Source organism: Anser cygnoides, chromosome 2 (genome assembly GCF_040182565.1).
Source record: "Anser cygnoides isolate HZ-2024a breed goose chromosome 2, Taihu_goose_T2T_genome, whole genome shotgun sequence".
In the NCBI taxonomy this organism is placed as follows: Eukaryota; Metazoa; Chordata; class Aves; order Anseriformes; family Anatidae; genus Anser; species Anser cygnoides.
Genome location: NC_089874.1, coordinates 154843310 through 154864958, shown reverse-complemented (window position 1 = coordinate 154864958; position 21649 = coordinate 154843310). Strand labels below are relative to the sequence as shown.

The 21649-nt window shown below is 36.6% G+C and overlaps 1 protein-coding gene across 5 annotated transcripts in view; it reads right to left on the bottom strand.

Annotated features, from left to right (window-relative positions):
- EFR3A (EFR3 homolog A) overlaps window positions 1-21649 on the bottom strand; it is an 83145-nt gene that overhangs the window by 55156 nt on the left and 6340 nt on the right. For 3 of the 5 annotated variants that reach the window (XM_066990754.1, XM_048049817.2, XM_048049812.2), the window contains exons 1-4: window positions 7374-7533; window positions 3590-3666; window positions 1728-1855; window positions 930-1080 (exon numbers count right to left, since the gene is read on the bottom strand). In XM_066990754.1, coding sequence (XP_066846855.1) covers window positions 930-1080; window positions 1728-1855; window positions 3590-3666; window positions 7374-7464 — 447 coding nt within the window. In that variant the 5' untranslated portion in view covers window positions 7465-7533. Of the gene's footprint in view, window positions 1-929; window positions 1081-1727; window positions 1856-3589; window positions 3667-7373; window positions 7534-16954; window positions 17045-21649 lie in introns of those variants that run through there. The other 2 variants (XM_048049825.2, XM_048049828.2) reach the window with 2 other exon arrangements.

Genomic DNA, 21649 nt, shown 5'->3' with positions numbered 1-21649 from the left:
CCACAGCAAGAACCATCTGTGTTCAACTATAGTACGGAATTCTACTCCAGAGTAGTATCACTAATATATACACCTTCCTGTCTCTCTGAACCACAACTCCATTTAATTCCACCAACTGGGAATCATGCCCAAAGGAAAGACCAACATTTTTATAGAATCCAGAGAACCCAAACGCTGCTAACAATGGCAATGTATGTAAAATGCACGCATTACTTCTTTACTCATGTAAAAATAATCACTCTAGGTGAAAGCAGTCCACATCACCATCCTGAAATTTCTCAGAACCATGCTGTACCGCCTGGGAAATACAATGGTTATAGCAAAAGCATCAGAGGACTATAATATTAATTGCATCCATCACTTTATTTAGGAAAACTGATCTCCAAGTCTTCACTTTGATACTTTTAGTTTTGCCTTTCAAGCCAGGACGTGGACCCTGAAATACATAAGCTAAAAAGTTAAGAATAATGAAGGCTTTTGCCTCCTGGCTACTTTTGAACTAATAGGAGTCTTTCTCCACAGTGTCAGTGCTGTGGAGACGGATGTTACTTCCTCTTTCTCTCACCACTTCTCTTGTTGCTGAAAGCAAGAAAACATTGTCTTTCCTACACCAATGGCTTCAGGAGGTCTGTTAAAAAGATTCAAAATATGAATTGACAGAACAGCTTTTCAATTTCTTCCAGGAGAAGTTACTACCACAGAGAATGAGCCCAAGCATCAAAAGAGTCTTAGAGACTAAATGGGAACACGTTTTTCTGGCTCCATTTGGTCTATGTTCTGTGTTTAGGCCCAAACAGCATATCATTCCGTTCACAGAATCTTCTCAATTCATGTTAAATTGGAGATATTTTGTGAATTCTGGAATTATTTTGCCTCAGCAAATAAGCAAAGACTTACTCTGATTTCAATTAGAATCTGGGTTTACTCACAGAATTAGTTCCAAGAACTTGCAACTTTGGTTCTCCTGATTCCAGAAGCTTGGCCACCATATGAAGGAAGCTTTCCACAAACGGCTTTATGCTTTGAGAATGGCAAGCCATTAGAAGTTGGTCCAATGCCTCCATGGCGATTAAGACATACCTGAAAATTAATTGTGGAGAGACTCACAAATATGCGTGTTAAGTTTATCATTAGGTCTTTATCACTAAAGTAAATTAGAAAGAAAAGGTGAAGGCACATCTTTCATAGGATCTAAAAATGGAAGTGAATGGTATTTCTGACTTCTTTAAAAAAAACACAAAAGTTTTTAGAAAGAATATCATAATATTTTCTGAGTAAACACAGTTTAATTTTCTATTCTAACACATTTTGTTTTCAATTATAGACCCTAGCTTTCTAGTCTACAACTTCTCTACCCAAACCCTGGTATGGAAAACCATCAACTTATCCATCCTCCTGCACAGCAAGAGGACATTCTAATTAAATGAATGAGAAAAGGAGCAAGCCAAACTAGTTAGCCTAATGAATGGTCTTTTATCCATTCTATGGAAGTTATAAAAATAGCTTTTAACATCATGAATGCCAAAGATGGCCCATGACGAATACTGCCTTTCTTTTGCAGTTCTTGCCACTTCTTACACTCAGTAGCTTCCTATGCCATTTCCATGTTCTTTAAAATCTTTCTCTTTTGACTCTGTATCTTACCTCCTAAACTCATCATCTTTGCTCTGACCTAAATGCAGCTACATGTTAGCACCTATTTTTAACGCTGCGACTTATTTCCTTACCCATAGCGATGCCGGACTACATCTCTGCTCAGTCTCTCTGCTAGGTAAGCACCGATTCGATCCAGCTTTTCTGGTGCAGAAACCGCATAGAAAGTCAGCTTCTCCATATCAGCTTTAACAAGACCATCCTAAGGACACACAGAAGTAAAAAAAATAAAATAAAAATCCACAAAAATTATGAAGCTTTTGAAGTTTTTTCCTTTTGGATACTCAAAGCAAAAAATCTGAGTCGTACAAACTGGAATACACTACTCAAAATATATAACTTCTAAAAAAAATTGTCAACAGCTAAGCTGCAAAAATCAACAACTTAAAAAATTACATAAGATATTTTTGAAATAAATGAAGTAACTTCTCCCATTATTTGGGAGGTGGGGAAGGACAGACATGGGATGGACACAGACAAGTATTCCAAAAGCAGATATTTACTGACCTACATTATCAGTGCTGCAACACATTTTCCCCACTGGTACGTCACTTTTTCTTCTCCAATTACCCCCCCAAACGTCATCATATATCTGATGGATAATTCTGAAAAGTCGACAGTCTATGCAAAAGATTTAAACCATAATCTTGTTCATTTTGTCACTGTCATATTTTGGACAAGGCTGACACACAGGGTACCCGAAGGCTAATTTTTAGAACAGGATCAGGCAGTAATTAACAAATTAGTTACACATACCCATTTAGTCTGAACTGTGATACAGACACCTTTAGGTGAGGTACTACAGGTACTAACTACAACTGTCAAGTAAGAAGAATAAGGCTTTTTTTTTTTTTTGCCTTTTTCTTTTTTTGCTGTAAGTTTCCAAAACATTGTCTTTTTCAAACAAGTTACTGAAGCTTTAAAGACAGTCAGTGCATTTTATCAAGCAAGTCTTCTAGTATTTTAGACAAGGCTTCAGTGAAACATCTGAGGCTGGCTTGTGTCCTACACTGAGCCAATGAGTATTAACACAGGTAGAGACTAAGGAGTAACAGTTCAGAGCCACCAAGTGAGATCGCAGCTCTGCTACAACTGTAGTTACTTGAGGTGTTCCTATACCTGTGTCACAAACAAGTAGATTAAAACAAATCCATAAAACCCTATGGTTCCATGGTGTCAGTGTACTGTATAAATGGAAATCACTGTATGTGAAGCCAATAACATACATTAACATAGTAACTAACACTCAGTATCAACACATTTCTTAAAAATTCTTAAAAAAACAAGAAAGTAATTTTAAAGCCCACATAGTCTATAAACCAAACCTTGTATGAATGCTGATTGCTCTGCTCACCTATACTATTATAAAGATAACAAAATCTGGTAACATTTAAAAAATACAGCCACATAAACATAAGCTTTTGATTACTTTGAACTATCACATGGTTATGTATAGATATATACAGAATGTTAATTGTAGATAAAATAGCTATACACAAATGTTAATACAGAAACTGTTTCCAGAGAATAATAGTTGGGCTTTAATACAGCTCCAAGATTGTTCAAGTGAAATGTTCATACCTGCCAAACACAGCAAAAGAAGTGTTCATGGTTCTAAATCGTTATGAAGTTAAGTGCTACCTCTCCTGCAGCAGGCCATGTTTAATTAAACCTCTATTTACTTGAACAAAACATATTGGTGTTTTTTTTCCAGTACATGATGCCCTGCTTTGAAAAGGGACTTGGACAAGATGATCTGCACAAGTGCCCTTCCAGCTAAATTCTTCTACCAATCTCAGTCAAAGATACAAAGTATTAAGACAGAATTTAAATAAGAAAAAAGAAATGTGAAATAAGAAAAAAGAAATGCTAAAGCATTAGCTTCTGAATAGATTTTCAATAATCAATCCCTTTACAATTTTAAGTCCTCACTCACTTTTGGATCTTCAGGAAATATGTTATCTACCAGACGCTTGTAGCGAGGTCGCAATGCGGCACAGCAACAGCACACTCCTGCAGAGAGATTTATCCAACAGAATTTAGAACAAAACTTTAGGAACTCTGATAATTTCATTCTAAGTGAGTAGCCAACAAGCACGGAGGAAAAAAAAAGAAAAATAAAATGAATGTAGCTGCTTGTTACAGCTTGTTACGTTCAGCACTTAAGCAAAATAACAGTAATTGAAAATGACTGGGAAGTCAAATAAGTAACGTTGTTATAATGCAATACATGAGAAAATATGAACACATGCTGGATATCAGAAATGCACCTGTCATCAAGCCATACTTAAAAATATGCAGAAAGATCAAGAAATTACAACTATTTCTTCAGTGCTCTATCTTCATTATAAATTATCATTTCAAAACCTAACTGAAAACACATTATGTCTACTCCTCTTAAAAATCCAGAAATAAGATCTTCGTTGCATTTTACAGGCAACCACATAAAGTGCTATAAACTACAATTTACAAAACAAATAATCCACTTCATTATCCCACTATTTTATTTGGCATCAGAAAAAAAGTCACTTGAAGTGAAGAAAGGTATTTTTCTGACCTCATTTCTACTCTACTACTGATACTGTACTCATACAATGATAATCAGAACAATGTAACTTGTAATTCTATTGATTTAAAAAGATACTCTAGGAAGACAGAAACTTATGAAGTATGTTTTTTCTTTTTTTTTTTTTTTTTTAAATCTAGGATTCAGGACTACCAGTTCTTTGGAATAACTCCAGTTTGTATTAAAAATAGCAAATAAAGTGAAAAAAAAAATCAGCACAAAAAAAAAAAAGGCTTCCAGATATCTATCCCATTCTTTTGTCAGTGCAGTGCATTCCCAAGGAATGTGTTTCGACAAATCCTATTTTAAATTTTTCTGTGGAGATATTACCAGACTAATTCACTAGTCACGTCTCAGATCAACATTAAAGCAGCTTTGATGTACAAGAGCCACTGAGCTGAAACTATAGCAATAATATACTGTATAATAATATACCAAGTCTGTACGAGGATCGTAAGTAGTCTGTCAAATCTCAATACCTACAGCATTCACAGTAGCTAAGTACCTTAAAAATACCTTATGAAAGATACCCATTTATGTATGCAAAAATCATAAAACTTTGCTCAAAATAGTAAAATTTCCAAAGGTTAGTCACAGCCATTTTAAAATAGAGAAAAGAATAAGGGTTATCTTGGGGATACCTGTTGTTTACAATATATCTGAAAATTTTTCAGCCTGCTAAGGAGTATTAGACAAATATACCAGGATTTGATATTTCTTTACTTATGATATCCAAGAAACTATAGCTATTTTGAATCATATTTTTCAGAACATCTGGGAGATTCAAGACTAAGACTTCTGCTGCTGTACTCTTTATTACAAGACTCTACATGAGTAGACTTTGCTCCTCTATGCCACCTGCTTTCTGATGGTAATTTTTTTTGCAACAAAAACCTGAATACTACTCACAGTCTGACAACTTCACTCTCACAATTTATTTAACCAGAAGCAATGATGAGAGGTAGATCTACGATTCTGAAAGTAGACCTTGACTCTAGGTTCTCTTTGGCGGTCTTTTAACTCAATTCATGAATTAGAGAGTCTAACATCATCACTAAGAGGAACGCAGAACTACGACCTAAAAACAGAACTACGAAAACAAAAAGCACTCAAGTAATAAACAACTGCAATATTGGGGATTTCTGTGTGAAACAGTACTTTGTTACTACTGTCAAATTTTTCCTATATCTATTTCTACTGACATCTACTCACAGAGGTCCAATCAACATGAAACTCTATATTTACTCCAAAGATGTAGGTACTAAGTAGATAAAATCAAAACTTATTTCAAATGTCATTAGAAAACGTAGCTATAACCGAATCAAGAGGTTAAAAACCTGCTTGTCTTAAAACAGATCTGATTCAGCTGTAGGAATTTCTTCTATTGACAGCAATGTTTTGTAACATTTCAAAATCAAGTAAAATCATAGGAAGATAGGAGTACCTCTTACGCGTTTAGTACATGACATTATTGTGAAACTCAAGTAAATCATCAAAATAAAACTCTGTTGGATGTTTTATTTGAATTAATTTATTAATTTATTTGAATTAATTAGAATTAGATACGCAGCTCAACATCTGTCTCAACACTCTTTGTCCTTGTGTTTTCCTGCTTCACAGACTACTAACACCGGCCCCAGGTAAATGCTGTGTTTGATTAGTATTAGTTACAACAAAAAATTCTTACAGCATAGTGTAGTCCAGGATTTTTCTGCAGCTATCTGAAGTAAGAACAGAAGATATCGTAACACACTTTTAGAGTTAGTTTCTCTCCCATTGACAGGAGAAGAAAATTCTTGCAAAGAACTACAATGTAAGTCTATAAAAGGTATTTTAGAGCTGTGGTAGTTACATACATTGAACATAAAACCTGGATACAGTCGCTCATTAGAGAAGGGTGAAATATCAGGTAACAGAGGACCAGCTCATTCTCCCAGCCTAACCAAATGGTTTCAGTTAATGGAAACTCAGCGGTGTTCTAATACTGCTCTTCAAATTTATGGCACAGAGTCAATTTTAGATAAAAAGAAAAGGACAAACTATATGTTTATTACATAAGATTTGAAAAAATTATCTTTCCCCCAGTTCTGAATTTTCTATAGTATCTTTACATTGCTATGTATTTAATTACAGTACAGTTTACAGGGAAAAAGAAATTTCAAAGCACACTACCATCAATAAAATAGAAACTAAATGAATATGAATTGAATTATAAAATTTTTCCTGATTAAACAAAACATTCAGATATTAGAAAGCTAGAGCTAATCTATCAAAGCTTTCAGCCTCAAATTATTTTTTTGAGTATGGAAATTTAAACAGAACTCTATCAGAAAAACTAGGAGAGAGGGTCTCCACAGAACGGAAGAAAAAATACAACCAAAACAATTAACAGTCATGAGACAGATTTAGTGGGAGAATTATTTATCATTGCTCAGCATTTTGATAATAATCAGGAAATATTAATATAAACATATGTAAGAATATATAAGGTATAAAAATTATGAATAAAAAATTATGAATAAAAAAACATAGAATAACAAAGTGTTAACAATAGATTGAACTAAACAAAATTTAAAATAAATAAATGAATGTTTCAAGATTTCACTAAATATACCAGGAAAGATGAATGCTTTAAAAGATAGGGAGAAGCTAAGCCATTGAAAATTGATTATATCTTAGATGCACATTTAAACATGATAAATTTGATACAAATAAACAGATTCACCTCACACATATAAGCTGTTTTGCCACTAAACAGCGTAAAATGAACCTGCTCCAGTTTAAGCATTTTTTCACCCAAACTGCTATGACAATTTCCTTCCAGTGTCAGGCATAATTTGCATTTTAACGATCCCCCAGCGTTAAGCCATTTTATACAAGTAAATACGAAGGTTAAAGCCTTCTGCGGAGAAGTTCATGCTGTTATAAGTTAGTCAACGTAAAAGTTTTAAACAATATTGATTTTTATTTCAGCAACAGTGGGATTTTCCACATTTAAAAATGCTAAAAGAACCCCATAATCTTGATTTTCATGTTAAGACTGTACATATTCATCAGCCGTAAGGGTATTTCCTTTTACACACATCTATTCTACACAGTATCAATAAGAAGAAATAAATAGTCTACTTAATCAGAAAATGGTAATTTCACCTACCCAAACACATACATGGCCTCGGTTCAAAAGCAGAATTATAATCATAGGCTTTTTCTTGCTCAACAGTTGGAACTTGAACATACTGCCTCATCCTGGGTAGGATTTCACTCCCCGGGATCTCTGTCCTTTTTCAGAAATTTGCGCTCTCGCACTAGCACAGAAGCAGTTACTTCCCGTGGGGGCTCTGCAACACTGTAAGCTTATCTGATTAGCTCTGTGACATCTACATAAAGCCAACAAACACGTGAAAAACTTCAGTATCAGATTCTGTTAACGAGGCCAGGCACGAAAAAAGAATAAGAAAATATATATTGTCGACATGGGATTCACAGCTCATCAAAGGAAACTGAAGAGAGCCAGGTCCATCACCTAAACTTCCCTGGAACATGTAGGTTGTTTTTTTTTAATTCTGTGACTACCAGGAAAAGTATCAGCATAGTTTCAGAAAAACCTGTGTTCATTCAGTTGCCACATATCACCGTAGATGTAATTATTTCGGGAAAAACATACTCCCTTGGTCTTGCTGAAGAATGACCACAAAAGAATTATTTAAGACAGGCTGCTAACCAAAAAGGCTTTTTAAACAGAAGGGTTTCAGATTACAAAAACACTTCAAATATAAATAGGTTAATGAAATTAACATTATCTCTAATAAAACCTCTGAATTTAAGCAAGGGTTACAGAATTTAACTCCTTAACATCCTTACTTACAAAGAGTATGATACATCAAGGAGAAATTCCATTTTGAGTTCAACAATTCTGAAGTTGAACTTCCCACTGCTTTCCATCATTTCCGTGTTTTATTTCCTACTTTACATCCACTTGGACAACACACACAGGATTTTCATATAGTTTAAACAGCCTGGAAATTGAGGTAGTTTTTCTTAAGTTCACAAATTATAATTTCTAGTAAATAATAATTATTACAATTCTAGAGGTGATAAGCTACTCTTTACTGCATGTAAATTGAGAGAAAACACTGAACTATTACCACATAGCTTACTAAAGAAATCCTACACTGTGAGCTAGATAAATGCACATGGCAAAGAAGTTTTATGTCACAAGCACTTGTCTAAATGTTCACTGCTGTATCTTATTCGTGTGAAAAAAAAAAAAAATAAAAAAAAACAAACTTGAAGCTGGCTTTTGACATCAAGCACCTAGTTCTCTCCATCAAGTTTAAAACAGTCAAATCATTTTCCTCTATCAAAACATCAGCAAAATAATTGGACTGTACTATTTATCTTATGCTAAAATTTCTTCTAAACATTCACTAATACTGCTCTTCTAGCACAGTACATTAACAACATGAAAAAATATCCCATGTTCACTTAATGCATATTTTTATTATGTGTCAAGCTTGGATATGGTCATTCGGATTTTTATCATCTCTCGAGATTTTCCAAAACCTCTTGTTCTTTCAAGAAGTCTAATCAACATTAAAGTCTGTGTCTACAGATGAATGTAGATTTTGCTATCAAGATGAAAACTGAACAGTACTGAAATTACATCTGGATGCTCAATATACTAAAATACAAGTATGTAAAAATAGAGTGCTTTACTTTTATGTAATAAACTTTTGTTTTGGTTATCTTCTTTTATCTGAAACGGTAAATATACGCAAACAAATTTGCTTCAAATATAGGGGAAAGCGTGCAAAATAACACCAACCACTACCCTAAGTATACCTGGCTAGTGAACTGTTAGTATCAGTTGATGCATTTAATTCAGAGCTAAAACTATTTTCAAGGACAATCCCCATCTGCTACTAAAACAGTTCAAATACTTTGGAAGACGGAAATTATTCTGGCCATATAAGGAAGTTAATTAAAAATATTCTTCACCTTGCTATAAAAAGAAGAAATGCAATAAGGACACACTAATCAGCCACTGCAGCGTCCCCCGATGCGCTTTGAGGGAGAACAGAGGACTCATCATGGAGACAGATGAGGTCCCATCCCCCAGATCAACCTCTCCTTTTCTCCACCTCTTACCTACTCTTGTGCTATTTGCCTTCTAAACAGCCAGTTTCTAGCCTCTCTCCACTAAAACTCCGCAAAGAAAAATTCCATCCAATACTTAGGTTTGGCAATTGTATATTTAAATATATATATCTATATTTTGGTGCTCAGTTAATTTAAAATAAATTCAAAAGTAAACAAAACCAAAACGTAACAAAACAATTTTCTCCCTAGACTATATTTTTACAGTAAAGCTAATTCTGGTTTAGTAAGAGTTCAAGATGTGTCCTTCTATAGTTGAATCAACATGGAAATACGTACAGAAAGCTACAGTAAAAAGCATGCTAAAATAGCTGGAACATTAGCTTTCTGTGAAAACAAGAAATGACAATGCACATCAAGCTACTAGCAAGAAATAATAAAAAAAAAAAATCTAGTTAAATAAAGCTTACCACTAAGCTTCTTCAGTGAACTTTTCTTTTCAAAACCATTAGCAATTAAAACAAATCCCCAGGGACGATATCTTTGGGACGGTGCGTTTTAAAGACTTTTAATCCATTAAAAAGAAGTTTTCCATTACAGCAACTTCTCTGGTTACATTCTTTTTCACAAGTTCCGCTGCCTACAGTGTTTCCATCCAGTCTCTTCTTTCTCCCACCTTTGTTGTTTTCACATGGGAACTTTGTTTTACTTGCTCATTTCTGTTCTCTTCAACACCGCCTCTTCTTTTCTTACTATGAGATACTACCAGAGCTGTCTATTTTTAAAATGTTATTAACAACGTCTAAAATTAATCTGGTCCCAGTGAAAGAAGCTCTCTGACTTACAGTGCATTTTGCCTCTTAGTTCTTGCTGCTACTTATATTTCTGTTGGCCACAACAAGGTCATTTACTTCTTATCAATAAAACAACTGAAAAAGGAAATTTTATCACTCCCACTCCAGAAAACACATCTGGAAATACACATCTGTATATATCTCCTTGACCCTTCCCCATCACAGCTGGCACTGATAACACGTACACAATAAAAATATTTTGGTCAAGCGCAATTTTCATTCCTGCTTTCAGTATGGAGTTTGTGGGCAGGAAACGAGTTCTGGGGGATAAACTCAGCGAAGGAGGAAAAAAGAGGTCACGATACTCCTACTTATAAACAAATATTGATTTCATAGCAAGGTGTTTCATAAATCAGTATAAAGTGGGGATGTATTGGCCTGCATGTACTTGTCTGCATTATAACTCCCTCTGGACAATCACTGAACCATAGCACAGTTTGGGGTTGGAAGGGACCTTTAAACCCATCTGGTTCCAACCCCCCTGCCAGGGGCAGGGACACCTCCCACCAAACCAGGTTGCCCAAAGCCCCATCCAGCCTGGCCTTGAACACCTCCAGGGATAGGGAATCCAGAGCTTCTCTGGACAGCCTGTGCCAGTGCCTCACCAGCCTCAGAGTAAAGAATTTCTTCCTTATATCTAATCTAAATCTTCCCTCTTTTAGATTAAAGCCATCCCCCCATGTCCTATCCCTACACCCCCTGACAAACAGTCCCTCCCCAGCTTTCCTGTAGGCCCCTTTAGGTACTGGAAGGCCGCTCTAAGGTCTCCCCAGAGTCTTCTCTTCTCCAGGCTGAACAATCCCAACTCCCTCAGCCTGTCTTCACAGGAGAGGTGCTCCAGCCCCTTGATCATCCTTGTGCCTCTCCTCTGGACTCATTCTAACAGGTCCATGTCCTTCCGGTGCTGGGGGCCCCAGAGCTGAGCACAGGGCTCCAGGTGGGGTCACATGAGAGCAGAGCAGAGGGGGACAACCGTTTCCCTTGCCCTGTTGGCCACAATGCTTTTGACCGCCTTGCTTTTTGAATCACCTCCCCTACCACCTTGTTCCCACATTGCAGCAGTTACGGAAGGAACATCATCTAACCTGGAAGACCATTCTGCAGGAGATGGCATTGGTTGTGCTTGAAGGAGAGGAAGGACACAATGGCAGGCTTGGTTAAAAGCCTGAAAGGTAACTGGAGAAGCAGCAATACGACCTGTCTCTAAGGTGGCCAAGAGCTTCTAGCAAAAAGCAGCTGAGATGTGTCGGTGCAAGAATTTTCCAAGAAGGCTACTGTTTCCCTCTGGAACCTCCTAATCATCCTTCTGGTCAGCCACGATCGCATGCACTACAGGTAAAAATATTTATCTATGCACTTGGCTAAATGCCTCGTCAAGCTTTGATGACTGACTGCTACTTAAGCCCAGACTGTGGAGTCCCTCCCAGATGCTCAAGCTGCTCATACCTTTCCATCCCAATCAGAGCTCCAGACAAGACAGACAGACAGACCTTCCTCCATGTCACTCTCCCCACTCCCCGTTCGTTTCAAGTTCTAAATGAGTTTTTTCATGCTTCCCTGGACACAGCCCTCACCCCCTACAAGGAATGAAGTTACTTTGCTGTTTGAGCACTTGCTGGTCCCTTCTGTTTTGCTACAGATACTCACGTAAACTAATCCATTGCCTCTGGAGTATCTCACATTTGTGTGTGTTTCGAGGGTGAGAGGAGGAGGGAAGAAGGCATCAGAAGAAAGCTGGTACAAGAGCATGAGTCTGGATATGATCTTTAAAGTTACGGCATAAAGAAGTCAAGCCCTTTACAGGTTCACGCAGGGCAGATGCTGCGACTGAAGAAGCCCAGCTAGGAATGTCTGGGCAGAGCATTAGGACATGGCATGATAACAGTGTAGGGGCTAGAGCAAAGCCATCCACCTGGTAATGATAAATTATAAAAGCTTCCATCACAAACGTGGTAACGGTACAATTAATGGCACAATTGGACTCAAAATTATGGCTGTAGCAAATCTGGGTTACCTGGCATCTCTTACACCACAACCAGTCACCCAAACACCATGACCAGTTCTGCCGTTCAGTAGATACCTTGAATCCATGAGCAGAATCATGAAAGAAACTGGAACGGCTCCTGATGTGTGGGAAAGTTGTCAACGTGTTTATAGATGTACCTTGCTAGTCAATTATGATCTGTATTACACAGTAGCCTCTTCTGGTTTTGAGCTGTAGCTTCCCTACACCAAGCAACAGATGGAACTGTGTCAAGTGCTACCAACGTTTGTATGGTCATGAAGGCCAACGGCATGCATGGTTTTGTCAATACTATTCATTTACCCTAGTTGAAGAGATCCTGAAGGATGGCATGGGGAAACTTTGATCACCACCTGCCCTACAGAAAACAAGTTCACTTCAGATCAGCTAGTAATTGGTCACCAAGTGACCAGGGTTGCAAGACTTCTGGGCAATAATCACTGGAAGTGTCTTGCACTGAAAAATCTGAATGTAGAGCAATGTGAAGAAGTTTTGTGACTACGGCTACTTTTTTTTTTTAATCCTTAGAACAACACAACTACATGAATTCAATCTCGTTTTCTTCATCTAAACCACGAGGTGGAACACAGCTGCAGAGGCAAAAATTCTCAAAATATTACACTTTTGACCATCTTTCTGCTCAGAGAAAATGATGCTCAAGAGAACTGACAAGGTTCACAGGCCTCTTTTTGGAAGCCTCAAACCTTATGGAGTGAGTACGTTTAGCTCAGGGAACTAGATTTTAACAAATACAGAGTAAATCACTTAATTATATACAAGACAAGCAAAAGTGTTTTGATCTATACATCCTTCCTTCTACTAAAACACTCTGAATAACAATAATAAACACAGTCAGACAACTTTAAAAACGAGAATTATTTGCCCCCATTTAAGTATACTTAAGCATCCTGGCTTGTATAAGAAGCAGTGTGGCCAGCAGGGCTAGGGAAGTGATTGTCCCCCTGTACTCGGCTCAGGTGAGGCCGCACCTCGAGTGCTGTGTTCAGTTTTGGGCCCCTCGCTACAAGAAGGACATGGAGGTGCTCGAGAGAGTCCAGAGAAGGGTGACGAGGCTGGTGAGGGGTCTGGAGAACAAGTCTTACGAGGAGCGGCTGAGGGAGCTGGGATCGTTCAGCCTGGAGAAGAGGAGGCTCAGGGGAGACCTTATCGCTCTCTATAGGTACCTTAAAGGAGGCTGTAGAGAGGTAGGGGTTGGTCTGTTCTCCCACGTGCCTGGTGACAGGACGAGGGGGAATGGGCTAAAGTTGCGCCAGGGGAGGTTTAGGTTGGATATTAGGAAGAACTTCTCTACTGAAAGGGTTGTTAGGCATTGGAATAGGCTGCCCAGGGAAGTGGTTGAATCACCATCCCTGGAGGTCTTTAAAGAGATATTTAGATGTTGAGCTTAGTGATATGGTTTAGTGGAGGACTTGTTAGTGTTAGGTCAGAGATTGGACTGGGTGATCTTGGAGGTCTCTTCCAACCTAGATGAGTCTGTGATTCTGTTAGCGGTAGACTTCAGAACACATATATAAATTTGAAGAACATTTCCTAATTAAAAGCAAAACTTTTTGTTTACAAGTAGTTTAATACCACATTACATAAATTAGATTTTTTTTTTTTTTTTTTTCCCACTGTACATGGCTGCATACAGATAGGGCCCAAAATGCGATAAAACCTCTGTTCCTGTTTAAGGAATACAATGTGTTTTCAATTAAGTACCCTGCTCATGTTTGTCCCTACCCACTTGTTCTTCTCAAAAAGAATTGACAGAAAGGGATATTCCCATTTGGACATGTGGATGTACACACAGAACATGAAAATTATTTGAGGCTAGAATTTTTTTTTTTTTTTTAATCTTTACATATTTTTAAGAACAAGTCCTGCCTGTACTCATTTTACATGATTTCTTCTCTGAAGACAGCCCTACTCTAGCTCATCCTGCCCTCACAGAAGACCAGCTTTGTGCTAAAATAAACAAACAGAAGTTCATGGAGCAACTTTTCAGTATTAACAGTTTTTAATACAGACATGAATGATAGAAGTTTCATCAAAAATAACCCTTCTAGTTTAATCTGAATTATAAAATATCCTCGTGAATATTAATTTTCCCCATTAGTTCCAAAAAAGTGTTCCAGCTTCAATTCAGATGTCCCAGAATAACTGAAAAGTAGCTGCTACTAGGTTCTGAACGGTTTTCTCCCCTCCAAAACAGTAAACCTAGTGGTAGGATATATACCTTGAAGGCTCTGTCTAGAACCATGTATCCCAGCTAATTAAAAAGCAGCTTTCCCCCTCCTGTAATTTCTAATCAGCCATGGGATACACAAGGAATGTATACGCAACTGATTGCTCTTCTGTGCATCTTCATTACCTAAAGGCTACATCCCTTTGCTGCTGCCACTCTGTTCCCACCAAACTGCTCAGCGTCGAAGACAGACAGCTTTATAATCATACACAAAGAAGCAGATATACGTGAGCATGTTGTTAACCACCTCAATGCGTCTGATGTTTCCTGTAAAAGCCAGACTTCTGGCAAACAACAACAACAAAATCCTCTTGGACTTGATACAACATAAGAACATCCTGCAAATAATTAAGCTGTATGAACATAAGTTAGGTTTTTGCTGTCTGAATTTGGTAAGTGTTGTGGTTTAACCCAGCAGTGGTTTGCTAAGTCCCTCCCCCTCCTCCTGTGGGATGGGGGAGAGAACTGAAGGGAAAATAGTGAGAATTTTATATATTTCTCCATATACACACACAGAGCAAGTGATGCACAGTGAAATTGCGCGCCCCCCGCTGACCAATGCCCAGCCTGTTCCCGAGCAGTGCCCCTGCCTCCAGCCCACATTCATCGTTCAGCACAACACCATGCAGTATGGGATGTCCCTTTGGTCAGTCTGAGCCAGCTGTCCTGGCTGTGTTCCCTCCAGCTCCTGGTGCACCCCGGGGACCTTGCTGGCAGCACGAGGAACTGAAAAGTCCTTGGCTCTGTGCAAGCACTGCTCTGCAACAACTGAACCATCGGTGTGCTATCAGCATTATTTTTCTCCTACATGCAAAACATGGCACATACCAGCCCCTACGAAGAAAATTAACTCTATCCCAGACAAAACCAAGACAATAAACTAATGACAATTCCAGTCTAAATCTAAGGCTCTTCGATTGTTTATATTATTCAGGCAAGCTATGTCTGTTCTTTTTATAAGTTAGAACAAGACACACAGATTAAAGGTCTGCAATAGACATGACACATGCCAAGACACACACATCTGCTTTTTCCATTCACACAAAATTCTCATGAATATTGAATACACAGCATACTGCTGGCAACTCTTGCCCTGCAAACATGGGGATGGAAGTGTTCTAGTCCACTAAATTAAATCCAACTATGGAGAAAAAAAAAATCTTTCACAACTCATACACTTAAATTATTGCACTTAGATAGAGAAACAGGATGAAGATTTGACTGTGTTCAGAGGCCATGATTTTCCTTATTTTTCCCTTCTTCTACTTTTGTTATAGTTTTATTATTTTTTAAGCCACTGAATTTAAAAAGAACTAAAAAATGTGCTTATTTTATACTCACATATTTATCTTTTGCCACATAATTTCTCAGGATTCTTCACATCTTTATGAAAGATTAATTTTATTGCCATGTTTCTAGTTTAGAAAGATAATTCAATATTTTAAAGAAGCCTAAGTTCTTAAACATAAAATAGCTGCACTTTAGTAATGTTCTTTTCGTGAGCACAGTTATTTTCACATGTAAATTATCACAGGGTAGGCAATTCAAGTATCCTGAAACTTTTTTCCTATGAATTAAGAGCATGCATGTCAGACTACTGCAATATTCACTCTATACAAGTACATTTACTTATTTAAATACCTGTTCGAGAAAAAAAAAAAACAAAACATCAATAGATTTAACTAATTTGCTTTTTATATTTTGTTTGTAGGCAACCTAAGAAGTTTCTTAATTTTAGTTGCTAGTCTTAAGATTCTTACATATATTTCTGCAAGATAAGAATTTTGTAATTGTTTTAACTTTTGAAATGTGAACAATTATGACATACCCCTTATGTTGGAAAATCTCATACTGACCTCTACATGGGTACCAAAAGGTTTGTGTTGTCTGAGTTATCTGGGATACTAACAAGAGTCACAGGTCATTCCCTCGAACTTATCAGCTACAAACAAACAGAATTTACTAAAATACTTCAAAGACATGAACTCAAAAAATATGGAATCAAGCAGCACTTTGTTCACCTAAGCACCTTCAAAACAGGAAAATCCAGAACTGTTCACCTTTGGACGTGAACATCAGCTGATATCTACAACTTACTGGATGAGAAAAAGTCTCATTAACCTACTTACCCAAGCTTTCTACTCCTTTCTGTCTAATTGCTCTAAGAATTAATCTTGGATTATGTCATTTTCTAGAAACAAAACAGTACTCTTTGAAAGCCAAGATTCACATACACAGCTTATTTCCATCTTCAGCAATTCACTAAGTACCTGATTTTCTGAGCACCACTGGGTATCCTTGTGACATAGCGGTGACAGGAAAGATAGTCCATATGCCATGTAAAGGGACAGCCAAAGCATTTTAAAAGCACAGTTTACCCTGTCTTTCCACAGATGCATGCATTTAATCACAGAATGCAAAACTCATCTCCTCCCCAAATCAATTTTTCTTTGTTGTCATGCATAAAAAGAAATCAGGGCACTCGCATGCATAAACAGCATCAGACTTCTTACCCTTTCGTCCCATGATTGAGAAATCAATAGCAAACAATGCTGCACATGAAGGTTAATCGACTGGTAGAAAAACCAGTTGCAAAGTATTTTCTGTAAATAACAATGATAAAATATTTTAATAAAACCTGGGGAAAAAATATTAAGCTGCCTTTTAACAATCAGTGAAGTGCCTACATATAGTTTAAAAGCACATAAAGGCTTTAATGTGGACAGTATTAAGTTCAGCTCTTATATATAACTCAATAGTCATATGCCCAGACTGCACACACCAAACTAACAACAGCTGAAGAAACGTACTTTCCAGGTTTTGACAACCTATGTATTAGAAAAATTGTGCATTTATCCATATTTTGGAGTGTTCCAAAATAAATGGAAGGCAATGAAGGGAGGAATGGCATCACTAGATATTATTTGCAACATGTTAGTACAAGTGATTTTCACGTTCTATGAAGCATGCAATTCCCCCTTCCCAAGCAGACTTAAGATGACACTTACATGGAGAGAATTAAGAGCCAACAGAAAGCAACAAATTAAATATCTATTCAAAAATTACGAAGTCTTAAACAAGTCACGCAGATTCCTTAAAAAAGTAAGTAAGCAGCCACCCCACTAGCACACAAAGTTGCTTATGTTATCATGAGTGAAATAGAGCCACAAAGTACAAGTCTTCCAACTATAAATTCCTGGATTTTTTTTCTTAGCATAATCAAAGGATACATGAAGATGAGTTCTTTCTTTTTCTTTTCAGTATGGAAAATACAATCAGCTACAAATCATATCAAGAAAATCTGTATCTAAATGTTTACGTACTGGAAGCTTGTATTGTTTATTATGTACAGAATCCATTATACACTTTGTGATCATAGTATTATAATAGTCACAGACATCCTGACAAACGGCTTTTTTCCTTTACAGGCCTCTGTCTAACACATGGCAAATTGCCAAGGTAGCGCAAATCATGACCTTCCCTTAGCATCTGTTTTTCAAGTTCCTGTGTTGGTCTGATTAAGCAGTTCAAAGAGGGACTTGATTTAAAGAGCTTCCAGCGACAAACAATAACAGGGCTGCTTCATCCTCTCAGGTGCTAGAATCAAGCAGCAGATGATGATTTGAGATAATTCCCCATGTAATTCTTCCATAACAGCCAAAATTTTATAGTGTTATAATGTATTTATTTTAACACCATTCTAAGTAGTCAACAACACTGTTAGAGCTAATAGGATTTCTACTGCATACAAAATGAATTAAGGCAATTATGAAAAACATTTCATTATGTGGAAGATCCCATTTGGAGCTTTAACGTGCCAAGGGTATATGAGAAACGTACACCAGATGAGAAAAAGTATGTTAGATGGAAGGACTGTAGATAGATATTAACTGGAACTATGACATAATTTTTGCTAAAAAACAAAACAACAAAAAAAAAAACAAACACCAGAATGCATTAGCCCATGAAGTATTTATGGAGATAGAATTAGGAATACATCTCCAACCACCATGGGGTATTGTAGAACTGTACTTCATAGGGAAATAAACTTTCCCTTCTTATTAACAATCTTATTATTACAGAATAAACCTGTAAGTGTGAAAGATAAATAACTAAATTTTCCTAAGTTCCTGTGGAGGAAAGAAAGTCAAAATGAAAACACTGCATGCCTCTTAAGAAGAGTTAAGAACATTAATACGAGTTTAGAATTTACTCATATTTCAAGTAACTATTTCAAATGCTGTTTTCCTTCCTATGCTTAGCAAAGAAGCCCTATTTCAAAACAGCATTTTAATTTTCAAGTTTTTCTTTTATTTTTTTAAATAAAGATTAAGTAACTTATCTCAAAGCAGCAACATCCAAGAAATAAGAAAGACAATCACTCTATTAAACTGTTCTACCTTCTACTTACTCTCACATTACCTATGGATAATATTACCATATTACCTAGTTTTAGGTACCTAGTTTATTTATTACATATTACCTATGGACTATGGATTTTACCAGTACAATGCAGCTGCAGACTAGCTGTCTCTCCACAAAAGACTGGCAAAAAGCCATAGGGTATTTTTACAGTTGAGGACACAAAATTTTACACAGTTTAAGGAAAAGGAATCAAGATACTCAGCATACTTTGAGAAGCACTCTGAAGTTACCAAAACTTACTGCACTGTAACCAGGAACAGGCCAGACTGTGGAAGAATTTCCCAGTAACTGACACATGAAGCTCTTAGATCAAGTGGTCCCTTTCTAACTGGCAAAGAGTACAGGGGATGTTCGGAATACTAAATCTTGCAGTATTAGCTCAACAGAAGAATATGGGCAAATTAAATTTATCAAAATCCTTTTATTTACTTATTTGCTCTCTGAATTTGCTTGTCAGGAAGGCAGTCATACAATGATCTGCTAATCATCAGATAGGATCGGTTCAACGTAACAATCATTATTAACAAAGCCTTGAAAACTAAGGATATAATTTAAGTATGTTAAAGAAATTAAGAGTAAGTCATCTAAAAGACGACAAAAAAGAAAATATCCATGCATATAGCTATCACAAGTAAAATATCTTTCCTATACTATGCAGGCATTCTCACCTGTAACAAACTTAATTTTTCCACTCCAAGCAAGTCCACTTAAGTATGAAATCTGCCTTTAAGTTGACCATTTAATTTAAGTCAGGGAATACAGCCAGTAAGTAGGTTAGCTGTTTCTGAAAAAAAACTCATTAGCTAGCAAACTGTATTTCAAGCAACTGATTAAGTGTTAACATCTGGAACTTAATGCTGAAGAACTAGTCTTAAATGTTTTGGTAAATGATTTAGCTATGCTTTTTTCCTTAACAAAAGCATTTGTATCATTTCAACTCAAATGCAGCCAACAAAAACACTGAAACCACCCATGTTCTGCAACAAGTTAATTGAAATTATCTGTACAGATTATTGAAAATTGTTATAGCTACATTTTTTTTTTAAACAAATATTTACAAAAGCACTGCTTTGGCAAGCTCCCTACAATTGTTGCATTTACAGCATTACACTATAGCTCTACAAACTACATGTCAATACAGAAGCCATGCCTTGGCTAGCCGAAGCCAAGCTCTTTTACATCTGAAGATTAAAAGGACAGATTAAAAATTTTGTCTTTATGAGCAAAATATTACTGTATTGAGACAAAAAACTTATTTTACTAAGGGTTCAATGCAGCACTACAACTCCATATTCTTAGGTGGGATTGATTAGCAGCAATATCAATAAAAAAAATACGTAACAAACAGCTAGCTATTGGAGAGACCAGAAAACATTAGAAATGAGGTTAAATGAAAGAACACTACCTTTGTTTAACTACCTATGCTCATCTCTCTCTCCTCTCAATAGAACACCCCAGTTATGACTATCCTGGACTTCGTGCATATTTTTTGGACAGTTAATATTGAGGGAAATGAAAAGTATAATAACTACTGACTGACTTTTAAAGTGTCTCCAGGAAGAGTCAAAGTCCCTGAAAAGTCTCTTTGTGCAGTTTTTCCTTAACACCAGCGTCCTGGCTTTTCCTGACTTTCCAAACCACCACTTCCACTTCATGTGGAACACTTCATGTTCCTTCAACAGCATACTTGAAAAAGCTGTAAAACTATTACAAGGAACTGATATAGACTCAGGAAAGCAAGTAGAACAACACTGGCAGACAGGTCAGGATGATCTGAAAATTCCATCAAGCTTTCCTTGTAACAATATTCTACTATTTAACTTCCATTAGAACTCATTCTAGTGCAACAGAAAACATTTCTGGAAAACATTTCATAGCCTTTTCCACGTTCTGTTCTTAAAGATGCTCAATGAACTTGTTGATGTGTGGGACGAGAGAAGTCCAAGTGGTAGTTCCCACCTTTACAGTGAAGGTTTACAGATTTCAAAGTTAACTCTCTGCAGTACCAACCAATGTTTCCTCAATATGCTCTGAAAAGAATTCTGTGGAATCTATTAGGAAGCCTGAATTAGTATACTGCACCTTCCCTTCCACATACCAAAAAGTAAAGTTGAGGGCTGTCTCTGCACATCAGTATAAAATACATCTAGCAAGAAAGTAATGCTTGCTTGCATTACAGAATCTAATACCGTCACATTTTTTGTGAGATTATTACTAAAGTACTGTTACTTCATAAGAACTGCAATATACAGGCATGTTATATTGCCTTATCTTTACTAATAAACTCAAAAAAAAATGATCTAATATACACGGAAGAGAAATAAATGGCTGGATAGCTCTGAACACCTCACTACAGATAAAGTTGTTTTGGTCTCATTTAAGTTCCACCTGACCCTGTAGTTACCTACATGCATTAGGTTAAATAGCGTTAAAAATGACCCTCAACATAAACATACCTGGTGTAGAAAAAAGATTTTACTCTTCCACAGTTCAATTGCTTTAAAAAAAAAAATAAAAATGCTCCCAGCAAAAATGACTATCATGATAGAGGCCTTATTAGTACTAAAAACTGCAACTGAAACGCAGCAACAGCTCATGATATTGCAATATAGCTTGACCACAGTACACTTTGAACACTATGCCAGCACTTTCAAACCTGAATATATACATAAAACATAAATTAATATTTACCACTATTCTTTTACATAAACTCATGTCTATGTAGAGGAATAATTTAAAGGTTTTTTTTAATGGAAAATTAAAAGAACCCTAAATACTTAAAA